Raw genomic sequence first — 13,819 nt, 5'->3', positions numbered from 1 at the left:
GCCGGAGCGAGGAGCAGGTAATTATAGCGCTGCGCTCCCCTTACCTGCTGCGGCGCGGTCCCTGCAGTCCCTGGCTTCTCCGGCCCTGCAGCTTCTTCCTGTAATTGAGCGGTCACATGGCACCGATCATTTACAGCAATGAATATGCGGCTCCTCCCCTATGGGGGTGGAGCTGCCTATTCATTTCTGTAATGAGCGGTGCCATGTGACCGCTCAGTGCAGGAAGAATCTGCAGCGCCGGAGAAGCCAGGGACTGCAGGGACCGCGCTGGGAGCAGGTAAGTATGATTACACAGCCCCCGCTCCCCCTCCCCTGCTGACACCCGGGTATATGACTCGAGTATAAGCCGAGAGGGGGACTTTCAGCCCAAAAAAATGGGCTGAAAATCTCGGCTTATACTCGAGTATATACGGTACATGAAAATTGTCTCCAAAAGTTGACAACCCCGTTAATTTTGTCAGCATCTGATGACAGTCTAATATCTTGGGCTGTGAGGTCTACACCCCATCTACATCTGTGCTTTAGGCAACCAGGGATTCAACTGGTGCTTCAGCCTGGGCGACACAAGGTCTCTGCATATAGCAGCCCTACTAAAGGAGTGAACATGCACTTGGGTTCTTGCAGAAGTGTCTTTTGTCATGTCTTTATAGATGTTAATTTTTTTTGTAGGACGAAGATGAAGAACCAGAGCAGAGCAGTGTAAATTTTATCAGTGAAAAAATGGCTCATCCTGCTGCTGAACGCTTGGACTTGGGTCTCTCTGTTCTCTTCTCTTACATCAGAGACCTCTGCTTCACTACCGGTGAGCTATAATGCTACGTATCGGCGATGGCTCCCAAGCCGAAACATGCACTAGTGAACGGAGCCAGCGTCTCCTTATTTTATTTTTTAAAGGGGTATTCCAGTATAAGCAATTAATCATATCTCCACTGGTGGTCTCTTAGATTGGAGGAGGTTTCACTGCTGGTCCCAGTGGAGGTTCCTCCTCTTATCGCAAGACCGAGGTCAGCAGGAGTTAAATAAAGCTCTATTCAAAGTCTTTGGATCTTTTTTGGACTATGTTCAATTTCTCCTACGCCTCATTGGGGGACACAGCCCGTGGGTGGATGCTGCTGCCACTAGGAGGCTGACACTAAGTGATACAAAGAGTTCTCTCCTCCCCTGCAGTATACACCCTCCTGCTGGCTCTCGGCTCCTCCCCTGCAGTATACACCCTCCTGCTGGCTCTCAGCTCCTCCCCTGCAGTATACACCCTCCTGCTGGCTCTCGGCTCCTCCCCTGCAGTATACACCCTCCTGCTGGCTCTCGGCTCCTCCCCTGCAGTATACACCCTCCTGCTGGCTCTCGGCTCCTCCCCTGCAGTATACACCCTCCTGCTGGCTCTCGGCTCCTCCCCTGCAGTATACACCCTCCTGCTGGCTCTCGGCTCCTCCCCTGCAGTATACACCCTCCTGCTGGCTCTCGGCTCCTTCCCTGCAGTATACACCCTCCTGCTGGCTCTCGGCTCCTCCCCTGCAGTATACACCCTCCTGCTGGCTCTCGGCTCCTCCCCTGCAGTATACACCCTCCTGCTGGCTCTCGGCTCCTCCCATGCAGTATGCACCCTCCTGCTGGCTCTCGGCTCCTCCCCTGCAGTATGCACCCTCCTGCTGGCTCTCAGCTCCTCCCCTGCAGTATACACCCTCCTGCTGGCTCTCGGCTCCTCCCCTGCAGTATACACCCTCCTGCTGGCTCTCGGCTCCTCCCCTGCAGTATACACCCTCCTGCTGGCTCTCGGCTCCTCCCCTGCAGTATACACCCTCCTGCTGGCTCTCGGCTCCTCCCCTGCAGTATACACCCTCCTGCTGGCTCTCGGCTCCTCCCCTGCAGTATACACCCTCCTGCTGGCTCTCGGCTCCTCCCCTGCAGTATACACCCTCCTGCTGGCTCTCGGCTCCTCCCCTGCAGTATACACCCTCCTGCTGGCTCTCGGCTCCTCCCCTGCAGTATACACCCTCCTGCTGGCTCTCGGCTCCTCCCCTGCAGTATACACCCTCCTGCTGGCTCTCGGCTCCTCCCCTGCAGTATACACCCTCCTGCTGGCTCTCGGCTCCTCCCCTGCAGTATACACCCTCCTGCTGGCTCTCGGCTCTTCCCCTGCAGTATACAGCCTCCTGCTGGCTCTCGGCTCCTCCCCTGCAGTATACAGCCTCCTGCTGGCTCTCGGCTCCTCTCCCGCAGTATACAGCCTCCTGCTGGCTCTCGGCTCCTCCCCTGCAGTATACACCCTCCTGCTGGCTCTCGGCTCCTCCCCTGCAGTATACACCCTCCTGCTGGCTCTCGGCTACTCCCCTGCAGTATACAGCCTCCTGCTGGCTCTCGGCTCCTCCCCTGCAGTATACACCCTCCTGCTGGCTCCCGGCTCCTCCCCTGCAGTATACACCCTCCTGCTGGCTCCCGGCTCCTCCCCTGCAGTATACACCCTCCTGCTGGCTCTCAGCTAACCAGTTCTTGCTTAGTGTCTGTAGGAGGCACATGGGTCTGGTTCAGACCCCAACGTTTTTATTTTATTTTTTACATTTCTGTAAATTTTTATTTTTTAATTAACGGAGTGAAGGGGGCGACGGATCCTTTCAAGGTTCCGATCTCCCCCGAACCATCAACCAGCAGTGGATCAGTTGTCCAGGACGGTCTAGATCTAAGGGATCTTGGTTCCAAAATGGAGACTGAAAAGTAAGACCGACCCTGAACCTCAAACTTCTACCAAGCTTGACGAGGTCCCCCTTCTTCGGATGGAGTTCCCCCGCACAGCCATTACTTCAACAGAAAAAGGTGGAGTTTCTGGCATCCACCGACATTCGGGATGCTTACCTTCACATTCCTATGTTTTTCCCTCTTCAAAATTCCTTCGCGAACAGCATTTTCAAATCACGACCTTGTCCTTCGGCCTTGCTACCGCACCCAGAGTGTTCGCAAGGGTTATGGGGCTGTCATGTTCCCCTTGCACCCTAGAAGTGTGGTCGTCCTGCCCTACCTGGTCGACTTTCTAGCCGCTCTTCCAGCCCTGCGCTGAGTTGTCTATATCACTTGCTATACCCTCTCTCTCCTGGGCTGGCAGCTAAACTTACACAAGTTTTTTCCTCATTTCCAGCCCAGCAGATATCCTTTTTGAGGATGATCCTGGAATCTTCCAGAAGTATGGTGATTCTCCCTTGAGACAAGTCTGTGGCCTTTCAACAGGGAGCTCGCGCACTTGTTCACTCATCCCCTCACTCCATTCGATTTGCTAGGAGTGTTCTGAGGAAAATTGGTGACGACAATGGAAGTAGTTTCCCTCGCTCCTCTCGTTTTCTACAGGTCAATCAGGCTTCCAGAGGGTAGTCTCTGAGCTCCTTCCTCATCCAGGGAAGATCCTGTGTCCCAGTTATTAGTGACTACCGCTGCCAGTCCTCTCCTCCTGATCATAGTTTTGGGGATCCGAACGGTACAGCTAGTTTTACAGCAGGTCCACTGCCTTCTGGCAGGTCACCCCATCCGATTCAATCGGACAGTCTGTGCCATACGTCAATCATCTAGCAGGTACCCACGGTCAGGTGTCATGGCCGAGGTACCTCGCATTCTCTGTTGGGCCACGATCTATAATTTGGTGATCTCGGCACTACACCTCTCAGGTGAAGAACTCTGGGTGGCGGACGCAGTCAGGGTCCCGCCTCATGTGAGTGGGATTTTCACCCGGAAGTCTACCATCAGATACGACTTCTCTGGAGCACTCCAGATGTAGGTCGGATGGCATCCAGACTGAACGCCATTGTACTCTAAGTTCATGGTTTGGCCTCCAGGTCCAAAAGCCATCGCAGTTAATGCTCTGGTTCTTCCATGGTACCAGTTCCCTTCACCCCTCTTCCCCTACTTCCGAGATATTTTCGGAAGCAGGAAGGGCCCCAGTGATCCTGGGAGATCCGCACTGACCATGTCAGGTTTTTTCTCGTTTGCTGAACTAGTATTTTTACGTCCTATTGCAACAAAACTGCAAATATGGACTTCCTCGCAGGGAGTCTTCACATGTGGGTCTTCCCTATCGCATACTGTTAGATCTCGAAGACCTTAATGATCCTGGGAGTCTTACAGTAGACTCCTTTTTGATCTGGACAAACTTTACTATCAGGGAAGCTTGCCCTTTTTTCTCTGCGATCTCCTCATCCTGACGAGTCTTCGGAGCTAGCCGCTCTGTTCTTTCAGACCTTTTTCCCTTATTACCATCAAGGCAAGGTTGCCCTCAGGCCATCCCCATCCCATGTTACCAAGGTTGTTTTGTATTCCCACAGTTATGAGGGCATCGTTCTTCCCTCATCTCTTTCGGCACCAGTCCACATAACGGAATGGGTTCCCCATATTCTGGACATGGTGAGTGCTCTGAGTAGGTACGTCTCGAGGACGGCGTCCTTCCGAAGATTGGACACGGAAAGACGGAAGTGACCCATAGACAATTATATACTAGATGTTGAATAAAGGGTTTTGTTTTTTGTTTTTTTCTTTGGTAATAAGTTCTTGCAGTGTATAAGAGAAGAATTAATGCTATATAATGCTTGTATATTTCAGGGAGCTTCGACCTTAATAAAGCAAAGGATTTATACAAAGATCTGCTGGCCGTATTTGACAAGCTGGTGTTGCCCACCCATGCCTCCTGTCACGTGCAGTTTGCCATTTTTTACATTTGCAGCTTCAAGCTGGTGCGTATTGTCTCCTCTTCATTCAAATTCTGCAAATGCTCTTCCTCCGTTTTCCAGGTTCTGGCATAAGGATAACCCCAAGCTGCGTTCTAGGGGGCTTATGCACGGGTCGTTCATTTTATGGGCACTTTATAGCAATTATATTGTGAAGTGTTATCTTTGTGTGATATTGAATGCAGGGACTCGCAGAAGCATTTTTGGAGCATCTTTGGAAAAAGCTGCAAAATCCCAACAACGCCCCGATCATCCGACAGACTGCCGCAAGTTATATCGGAAGTTTTCTGGCCCGGGCCAAGTTTATTCCCGTGGTGTAAGTATTCCGAACAGTCACAGATTGGAGGAAATTACATTGTAAGGTCTACATTTGGCATAACTGTTAAAGCTTAAATTCGTTATAATTATGAGTACAGTGGGTTTGGTTTCCAACGAGTAAGGCCTGTGCTTTGCTATTTTCCAGGACGGTGAAGGCTTGCCTTGATCTCCTTGTGAACTGGCTCCATGGCTACATAGATAATCAGGATGCTGGGAGCAGGGCTTTCTGTGACATTACCTTCCATGGACCCTTCTACGCCGCTTGCCAGGCGGTTTTCTATACCCTGATATTCCGCCATAAGCATCTTTTAGATGGTGACCTGCGCAAAGGTTAGTGTCCTGTTATAATGTATGCGTGACCTATGTTACAATGATCGGTTTTAAAGTGAATGTTTCAGCAGAATTTCACCCAATCCACAAGATTTATCTGCACATACAACTGTTTCAAAGACAAGTCCAGCAATACCTTTACATGGCCGGTCCGTTCCTTCATTACTGAGAAATCGGCGTTTGGATTGCAATGTAGATTAGGCTGAAGAGCTATGGTAGATCTGAAGCCTCTGTCACTCCATCTCTATTCTTTGCCCAGCATCTCCTCCCTCTTGCGTGACTGCTCCTTGAAGTCACACAGCTAGGAGGCATGGACTGGCCATGTAAAAGTATTGCTGGACTTACATGCACATATAGTTTGGGGGTGAAATTCCTGCTGACATATTCCCTTTAAAATACTTTATACCTCATTATATTGAGTTAGCTAGGCGTATAAAGGAGAGCAGGCGGCAGCCTCAGGTGCAGCATGTTGTTAGCGAAACAAGTGAGAAAAGTGTCAGATCTTCGTTATACTTTTCCTTTTGTTAAATAAAACATGCATATCTGCTTGTCCTCAGCGCTGCGCCCTCGTCCTCAGCGCTGCGCCCTCGTCCTCAGCGCTGCGCCCTCGTCCTCAGCGCTGCGCCCTCGTCCTCAGCGCGGCGTCCTCAGCGCTGCGCCCTCGTCCTCAGCGCCGCGCCCTCGTCCTCAGCGCCGCGCCCTCGTCCTCAGCGCCGCGCCCTCGTCCTCAGCGCCGTGCCCTCGTCTTTAGCGTTGTGCCCTCGTCTTTAGCGCCGCGCCCTCGTCTTTAGCGCCGCGCCCTCGTCTTTAGCGCCGCGCCCTCGTCTTCAGCGCCGCGCCCTCGTCTTCAGCGCCGCGCCCTCGTCTTCAGCGCCGCGCCCTCGTCTTCAGCGCCCGCATCCTCAGCGCCTCGTCCTCAGCGCCGCGCCCTAGCCCTCAGCGCCGCGCCCTCGTCCTCAGCGCCGCGCCCTCGCCCTCAGCGCCGCGCCCTCGTCCCCAGCGCCGCGCCCTCGTCTCCAGCGCCGCGCCCTCGTCCCCAGCGCCGCGCCCTCGTCCCCAGCGCCGCGCCCTCGTCCCCAGCGCCGCGCCCTCGTCCCCAGCGCCGCGCCCTCGTCCTCAGCGCGGCGTCCTCAGCGCTGCGCCCTCGTCCCCAGCGCCGCGCCCTCGTCCTCAGCGCGGCGTCCTCAGCGCCGCGCCCTCGTCCCCAGCGCCGCGCCCTCGTCCCCAGCGCCGCGCCCTCGTCCCCAGCGCCGCGCCCTCGTCCCCAGCGCCGCGCCCTCGTCCCCAGCGCCGCGCCCTCGTCCTCAGCGCGGCGTCCTCAGCGCTGCGCCCTCGTCCCCAGCGCCGCGCCCTCGTCCTCAGCGCGGCGTCCTCAGCGCCGCGCCCTCGTCCCCAGCGCCGCGCCCTCGTCCCCAGCGCCGCGCCCTCGTCCCCAGCGCCGCGCCCTCGTCCTCAGCGCGGCGTCCTCAGCGCTGCGCCCTCGTCCTCAGCGCCGCGCCCTCGTCCTCAGCGCCGCGCCCTCGTCCTCAGCGCCGCGCCCTCGTCCTCAGCGCCGTGCCCTCGTCTTTAGCGTTGTGCCCTCGTCTTTAGCGCCGCGCCCTCGTCTTTAGCGCCGCGCCCTCGTCTTTAGCGCCGCGCCCTCGTCTTCAGCGCCGCGCCCTCGTCTTCAGCGCCGCGCCCTCGTCTTCAGCGCCGCGCCCTCGTCTTCAGCGCCGCGCCCTCGTCTTCAGCGCCGCGCCCTCGTCTTCAGCGCCCGCATCCTCAGCGCCTCGTCCTCAGCGCCGCGCCCTAGCCCTCAGCGCCGCGCCCTCGTCCTCAGCGCCGCGCCCTCGCCCTCAGCGCCGCGCCCTCGTCCCCAGCGCCGCGCCCTCGTCTCCAGCGCCGCGCCCTCGTCCCCAGCGCCGCGCCCTCGTCCCCAGCGCCGCGCCCTCGTCCCCAGCGCCGCGCCCTCGTCCCCAGCGCCGCGCCCTCGTCTCCAGCGCCGCGCCCTCGTCTCCAGCGCCGCGCCCTCGTCTCCAGCGCCGCGCCCTCGTCTCCAGCGCCGCGCCCTCGTCTCCAGCGCCGCGCCCTCGTCTCCAGCGCCGCGCCCTCGTCTCCAGCGCCGCGCCCTCGTCTCCAGCGCCGCGCCCTCGTCTCCAGCGCCGCGCCCTCGTCTCCAGCGCCGCGCCCTCGTCTCCAGCGCCGCGCCCTCGTCTCCAGCGCCGCGCCCTCGTCTCCAGCGCCGCGCCCTCGTCTCCAGCGCCGCGCCCTCGTCTCCAGCGCCGCGCCCTCGTCTCCAGCGCCGCGACCTCGTCTCCAGCGCCGCGACCTCGTCTCCAGCGCCGCGACCTCGTCTCCAGCGCCGCGACCTCGTCCTCAGCGCCTCGCCCTCAGCGCCACGCCCTTGCCCTCAGGGCCCTTGCAAGAGGTACAAGAGCTGTCAGTCATTGCAGTTATCACTACCCTATCTGCAATATAGACAAACACCAGGTCATTGGGATGGTTCTTCTTTCATTTGTAAGTGCAGTTTGTTATGCACAGTGACTGCACACTAATCTTCTCCACTTTCCAACCCCATTTTTTAAGCTGCTCCCTCCCTATTGCGCTGTCGGCTAAACAAGCTTTCAGCTGACAGCTAGTTAAGGTGTATATCCATCTTTAGCCCTTAGGGTATGTGTCCACGTTCAAGATTGCATCAGGATTTGGGCAGGATTTTTCATCAGTATTTGTAAGCCAAAACCAGGAGTGGAACAATTAGAGGAAAAGTATAATATAAACAGATGCTCCACTTTTGCATTTATCACCCACTCCTGGTTTTGGCTTATAAATACTGATGAAAAATCCTGACCAAATCCTGATGCAATCCTGAACGTGGACACATACCCTTAGACCAAGGTCTGGGTAGAAACCTCTTGGACCCGGCTGATCCAGCACAGTATTGTGCAAATCCCTTTGTAGACCGCCTGTATAACACTCTGTGGTTTCTCTGCTCTCTTAGGTCTTTCCTACTTGCAAGGTCTCAATTTTGAAAGAATTGTCATGTGCCAGCTGAATCCTCTGAAGATTTGTCTTCCTTCAGTAGTTAATTTCTTTGCTGCAATCACTCGGTAAGTGCCAACGTCTCAGCAGATAACCAAAAAAGAAATGTCCGGTCTCTTGTGTGTCCGTCCTGGTCAGAAATCTCTTGCAGATAAGACGTATGCCGTCCACCGGTAAGATCGCGGTTGTCCGATGTTTTCTGTTTTGCCCCTTGAGAAGCGGCACACCAGAGCCCTCATGTCCCCCTCTTTCATGTTAGTAATGTGACAGTGACCAGAACTCTGGGTCAGAGACTTGTGCTGATATCTCATCTGTGTTCCCCAGGAAATATCAGCTGGTGTTTTGTTACACCATCATCGAACGCAACAATCGGCAGATGATCCCCATCATTAGAAGCAGCGCTGGAGGGGAAATTGCCCAAACAGTGTCGAATCCACTGGACAGCTTCTTCCCATTTGATCCTTGTGTTTTAAAAAGGTTTGTATGTTTCCTCTGTTTTTCATGTGTTACGTGTACCTTAAGTAAATCCTTTTTACCACACACAATAAAAGCAAGAACCTGCTGCCAGCAAGTGTTAATTGGTGAGCATACTAGTCCAATACGTCCAGGAACTGTGCAGATTCTCATGCTTTCCATTTGCTGTTTTGAGTGAGCTGTTCCTCTTCAGCAGCATTTTGCCGGCAATTTAGGTGCTGGAACGTCCTTTTCCACAGTTCAAAGCTGTAGGTATTGAAACTCTTGTTGTTCTTTGGCCTTCCTGTCCTAAACTGAAGCCCATCTCTGTTGTACCTGTATACAGTTTAGAGTAGGGAAACAGGAGCAGAAAGGCAAGGACCTACCCGCACTTTCTGTAATTCATCCGGGTCTCTACACATAACTACATTTCATGTCTATCAAATGAGATCAAGTTGTCTAATTTGAGAAATGTTGCCGGTGTTGTACAAGGCCACGGTGAAAGCTGTCCACCGATCTGGACATATTCTTATCACCGTTGCTTTTTTTTTCTATTATTATTATTAATTCGCAGATCGGGGCCCACAGGTGAACCCACCTTCTTCTGTGGTAGATTATGCTCCATTGGTTACCATTGCAGACTGTTTATAAAACTCGATTACTTGCTTTGTTATAGCAGTTTCCAGTAACTGTTCTTCTTTTTTAGGTGTAAGATCTTGATCGATCCAATTTATCAGCCTTGGGAAGAGTCTAATGCTGAGGAATTGAAAGGACCTCGAACACCAGTGAAGGTATAAAACCTTTTGTGCCAAGAAGGCCCCCTTTACACGTCCGTGTGTCCAGTACGTGGGGAGACACTTACACACGTAGACCCATTCAAATCTATGCGTCTGTGCACCTATCAGTGTGTTTCCACAGTCTGTGAGCAAAACATGTAGACCTGTCCATTTTATGCAATACATCTCGCACACTGATATCACATGGATGATATCAGTGTGACACGCATCGGCGTCTGGGATAAACTTTACAGTTAGAGCTGTTTCCAGGCGCCTGGTGCTGAATCCAACTCTTATTGTCGCCTGGTCTCCTTGCGATCGGCGCGACCAGGCGACGCTGATGAGAGTTGGGAGTCCGCATCCGCTGCCTGTGAATAGTGCTTATTAAGGAAATAAAAAAATAATAAAGAAAAAAATGCTGTGGGGTCTCCCTTAATTTTACTAACCCGCTGAGGGAAAGCAGTCAGCTGGTGTTAGTATTCTGGGAAGGCGCAAATAGCCATAAATGTTCCCAGCCTATTAATAACCGCTCATGGCTGTTTGCTTAGTCCCTGCTAGTTATTAAAAGTGGGGACCCCCCTCCCCCCAAAAAAAAAAAAAAAATGATGTGGGTTCCCCCCTATTTTTAGTAACCATCAAAGACTAAACAGATAACTGCGGGCAGATATTAATAGGCTCGCAAGTAGCCATGGGTATTGGCCCCCTCCCAGACTAATAGCACCAGCCCTTAGCCATCCCAGAAATGGCACATCCTGTATATGCGCCAATTCTGGCGCTTAGCCTCAGCTCTTCCCATTTGTCCTGTTGCATTGGCAAGTGTGCTAATAGTTTTAGGGTTGATATCAGCTGTTCGTTGACATCAAGCCTAGGGGTTATTAACGGAGAGGCGTCTATCAGACCCCATTACTAAGTCCGTAGTGAAAGGTAATGAATGTCTACTTTCAATCAGCTGGTTAGGTTAAAGGGGACCCCCACGTTATTTTATTTATTTAATATGTGCTGTTTCTAGACGGTGGGTGCTGACTCCAACTCTAATCAGTGTCACACTGATCACAGGGAGACCACGTGACAATATTGAGAGTTGGATTCAGCAGCTGGCACCTGGGAACAGCGCTAACTGTACTGCTTTTCCCAGAAGCCGGTGGGTGTCACACTGATGTTACACACTGACACATATATCACCGGTACTGTTTTTTTCCAGTACCGGAAATATCAGGACGTGTAAGAAAGTCCTAACTGTCACTTTGATGTGGTATAAGGGGTAACGGTCGTCCTTATGGAAAGTGACATGCCATTGTAAGGAGACTTACAGGCCGTGCAGTGCTCCTCTGTGAAATGTAATATGCAAATTCTCAGAGAGTAAGAGAACTGGGACTGTAATGCCACATATTGGAAGTAGCCATCCTAAAAGTCAATATCACCCCTATAACGAGCTTTGCCACATGACTCGGGATAAAATCATAGCCAGAAACTCAATTTGCATACACATGTTTCGGGGTGATGGGGTGTAATATAGTTTCTATGTTTTATATGCACCACTGGTCTACAAGCATTACTAGCACTTCACCAAAATTCAAGAGATGAGTATATTGCTAAAACCCTCATTTATATGCGTCTAGCCATCATTGTAGACCTGCTTAAATTGCTGATCCCTTTTTTTTCAATTTTGGATATTAGTAAAAACGCCAAAAGTAATTTACCTTTTATTATACACAATTTTGGATACATTTGATCTGTATTTATTGCATTATATGATTATTCAGTGATTTATAATCTGCATGTAAATTGATGTCTATCTCTTATGCCAGCCCGGTGACACCCCGGATGATGAAGATGATTTCCTCCAAGGAAACACACCTCAGAATGACGGCTTGGTTGAGACCCCGGGTTCCTTTGACCCTTACCTGAAGAGCCCTAGTAGCGTGGGCTCGCCGCCGGCTTACAAGTTTCTTCAGCGGCCGTTCTGAGCTCTTCCGCCACGTGGACGCGGAGGCACTCTCCTGGATCGGATACCTCTTCAGGCACTGCTGTGCTGGTCTCAGAAGGTGCCACAAGCCAAGGGGTAGCCGGGAAGGCTGGCACGGGTCTATGGACAGTCATAGTTGAAGGAAGTTCCTTTTTGTGTCCTGTTGGTCTTAAGGGTTTTCCAAGCTGTTCTTATGTCCGTCATACCACTGCTGGTTTAATTACCAAGTGCTGGTTTAAATACCATACCACTGCTGGTTTAAATACCAAGGTTGGTATGAAGTCTAACCTGCCAGTCACAGAGAAGGCATCGTGCCACCGAGGCTGCGTAAAATCATCTCTAATGCTAGACTTGCAACGGTCAGCAAACTGCGTCCCTCCAGCTGTTGGGAAACTACAACTCCCAGCATCCTCCACATCAAGCCTTGTTGGAGTTGTAGTTTCTCAGCAGAGGGACTGCTCCTTTTTCCTGACGTCTGCACCGCGCAGTAATAATATGTATTATAGTGGCCTTGGTTCCTGTATAAAGTGACGTCAGGCCAGTGTGTGCATTCACGGATGTCTCTTTATTTATTCTGATCGGTGTCCGCTTTTTAACCAGCGAAGCACTTTGTCTCGTGCTAGATCGTCCTTTATAACGCTGGGGTTGTGTCGGCCAAACCCTAACCAGTGCAATCATAAATGTGCATAGGTGCCCATCTTTTATTGCTAACCGCCTATAGAATAAATGGATGATGGGTGCACGCTCCTTCATTTTTGTGTAGTTTTCCCTCCATGTAATATAATAATCATCACTACATGGAAGTGAGCCACAGTTGTGGTCTATGATCTGGTGGCTATTGCCGCATGTCATGCCTGCTTTTTGTGTCACACTGGTCAAGTCTGTCTTTAGTTGGCCATTAGGGGCCACATAGTAATTTAATTTAATCAGTTTCTTGCTATAATTGCACATTTATGAAATTTTTCCTTCTCTGACATGGAAATCCTCATACCTGTTGGTAAAATTGAGCCTGTTGCCTTAATGTTTGCTTGGTCCCTCATCCATATCCAAGCTCAGCCGAGCCTATACATCTCTGGTGGGAACAAAAAGACTGGACATGTTGGAATCCAACAGCCTCATGCTTCTCACCCTTGAAGTCTCCTATCAGGGATTAGTCGTGAGGTGCTTGTATAGCTATGATGGTTATCTAACTTCCTGATACTGCTAAAATCAGTGGGTTCAACTTACATTAAAGAGGTATTCCGGCTTCACTCGCCATTACATTGAGAGGTAAGCGTGCCTGGTAACGTCACATCTACTGATACCTGTCGGCTCTGTTGACGGTGATCTTGATGCAGAGGCGAGTAGAGCTGGATCACGGTATCTGCGCATGTGCAGCCACTTAGGGGGTCGGTGGTCCTAGAGTTGTGGGTATCTCTACAACAAGCGCCATTAGACAAGCCCTCGGGGACACATAGGTTTTATGAATTGTTGGTGTGCTCGGAATCCGTGTCTCATATAACGTCTTGATATGCTTCGTATCTGCTTTTTATTTCTGCATATGATGGCAGACGAGCCATGACTAGAAGATGAATGCTCTTCATTGTATCGTTTTATTTTTCTCTGTTATTGCAATAAACTTTGTGTCTCGTGGGATTTTTGTGCTTCCTTTCATTTTTTTGGGGTTTGCTTCCAGTGCATTAAAATGTGACCTTGTCATGTAGTATAAAGTTCGTCTTCTCGTTGATCGTCCTCGATCCAGTGGATCTGAATGTCTGTGTACAACCGTTCTCTGGGGTCTCTGATGACCCGTGTGTAGTGCACCTCTACAGCAGCTCTGTAGGGTCAGCAGGTTGAAGCCAGGGCTGTGGAGTCGGAGTCACGGAGTCGGAGCCCATTTTGGTAGAGTCGGTGTCATGGAAATTGAGGACTTGTAGGTTTGGCTTACCGACTCCACAGCCCTGGTTGACGCAGCCGCAGCAGAAGACCATGGCTGAGGCCACTCCTGGCGGATGGGAACTGAGGCCACGGTGCTCTAGACCACCATCAGTGGTCAGCTAAGAACTGAAATGTTGTTGCATAATACATGGAGCAGTCGGAGTGACAAAATCCACATGCTCCATGCTTTGTTCACAGAGACCAGTCATGTGTTTTTGCCCGTCTATTCACCCTTTTAGCAAACATCTGGCTGCTGTGTGTACCCTGATGAAGCTATTAACAGCGATATGCTTGGGTCTACATCTACGGCAATATAACCTTGCTCCTTGATGCTCACT

The 13,819-nt window shown here is 52.0% G+C and overlaps 1 protein-coding gene across 1 annotated transcript in view; it reads left to right on the top strand.

Moving 5' to 3' along the window:
* The window catches only part of RRN3 (RRN3 homolog, RNA polymerase I transcription factor), a 54,122-nt gene extending 40,925 nt beyond the window's left edge, over positions 1-13,197 (top strand). The window contains exons 11-18 of the mRNA XM_069734114.1: positions 670-802; positions 4,579-4,709; positions 4,889-5,019; positions 5,167-5,351; positions 8,329-8,437; positions 8,694-8,846; positions 9,529-9,613; positions 11,407-13,197. Of these exons, the coding sequence (XP_069590215.1) occupies positions 670-802; positions 4,579-4,709; positions 4,889-5,019; positions 5,167-5,351; positions 8,329-8,437; positions 8,694-8,846; positions 9,529-9,613; positions 11,407-11,565 (1,086 nt within the window). The 3' untranslated portion in view covers positions 11,566-13,197. The remainder of the gene's footprint in view (positions 1-669; positions 803-4,578; positions 4,710-4,888; positions 5,020-5,166; positions 5,352-8,328; positions 8,438-8,693; positions 8,847-9,528; positions 9,614-11,406) is intronic.
* The last annotated feature ends 622 nt before the right edge of the window (positions 13,198-13,819 follow it).

The sequence above is a fragment of the Ranitomeya imitator genome, chromosome 7 (assembly GCF_032444005.1).
Source record: "Ranitomeya imitator isolate aRanImi1 chromosome 7, aRanImi1.pri, whole genome shotgun sequence".
NCBI classification, from domain to species: domain Eukaryota; kingdom Metazoa; phylum Chordata; class Amphibia; order Anura; family Dendrobatidae; genus Ranitomeya; species Ranitomeya imitator.
This window is presented reverse-complemented; position numbering and strand designations above follow the sequence as displayed.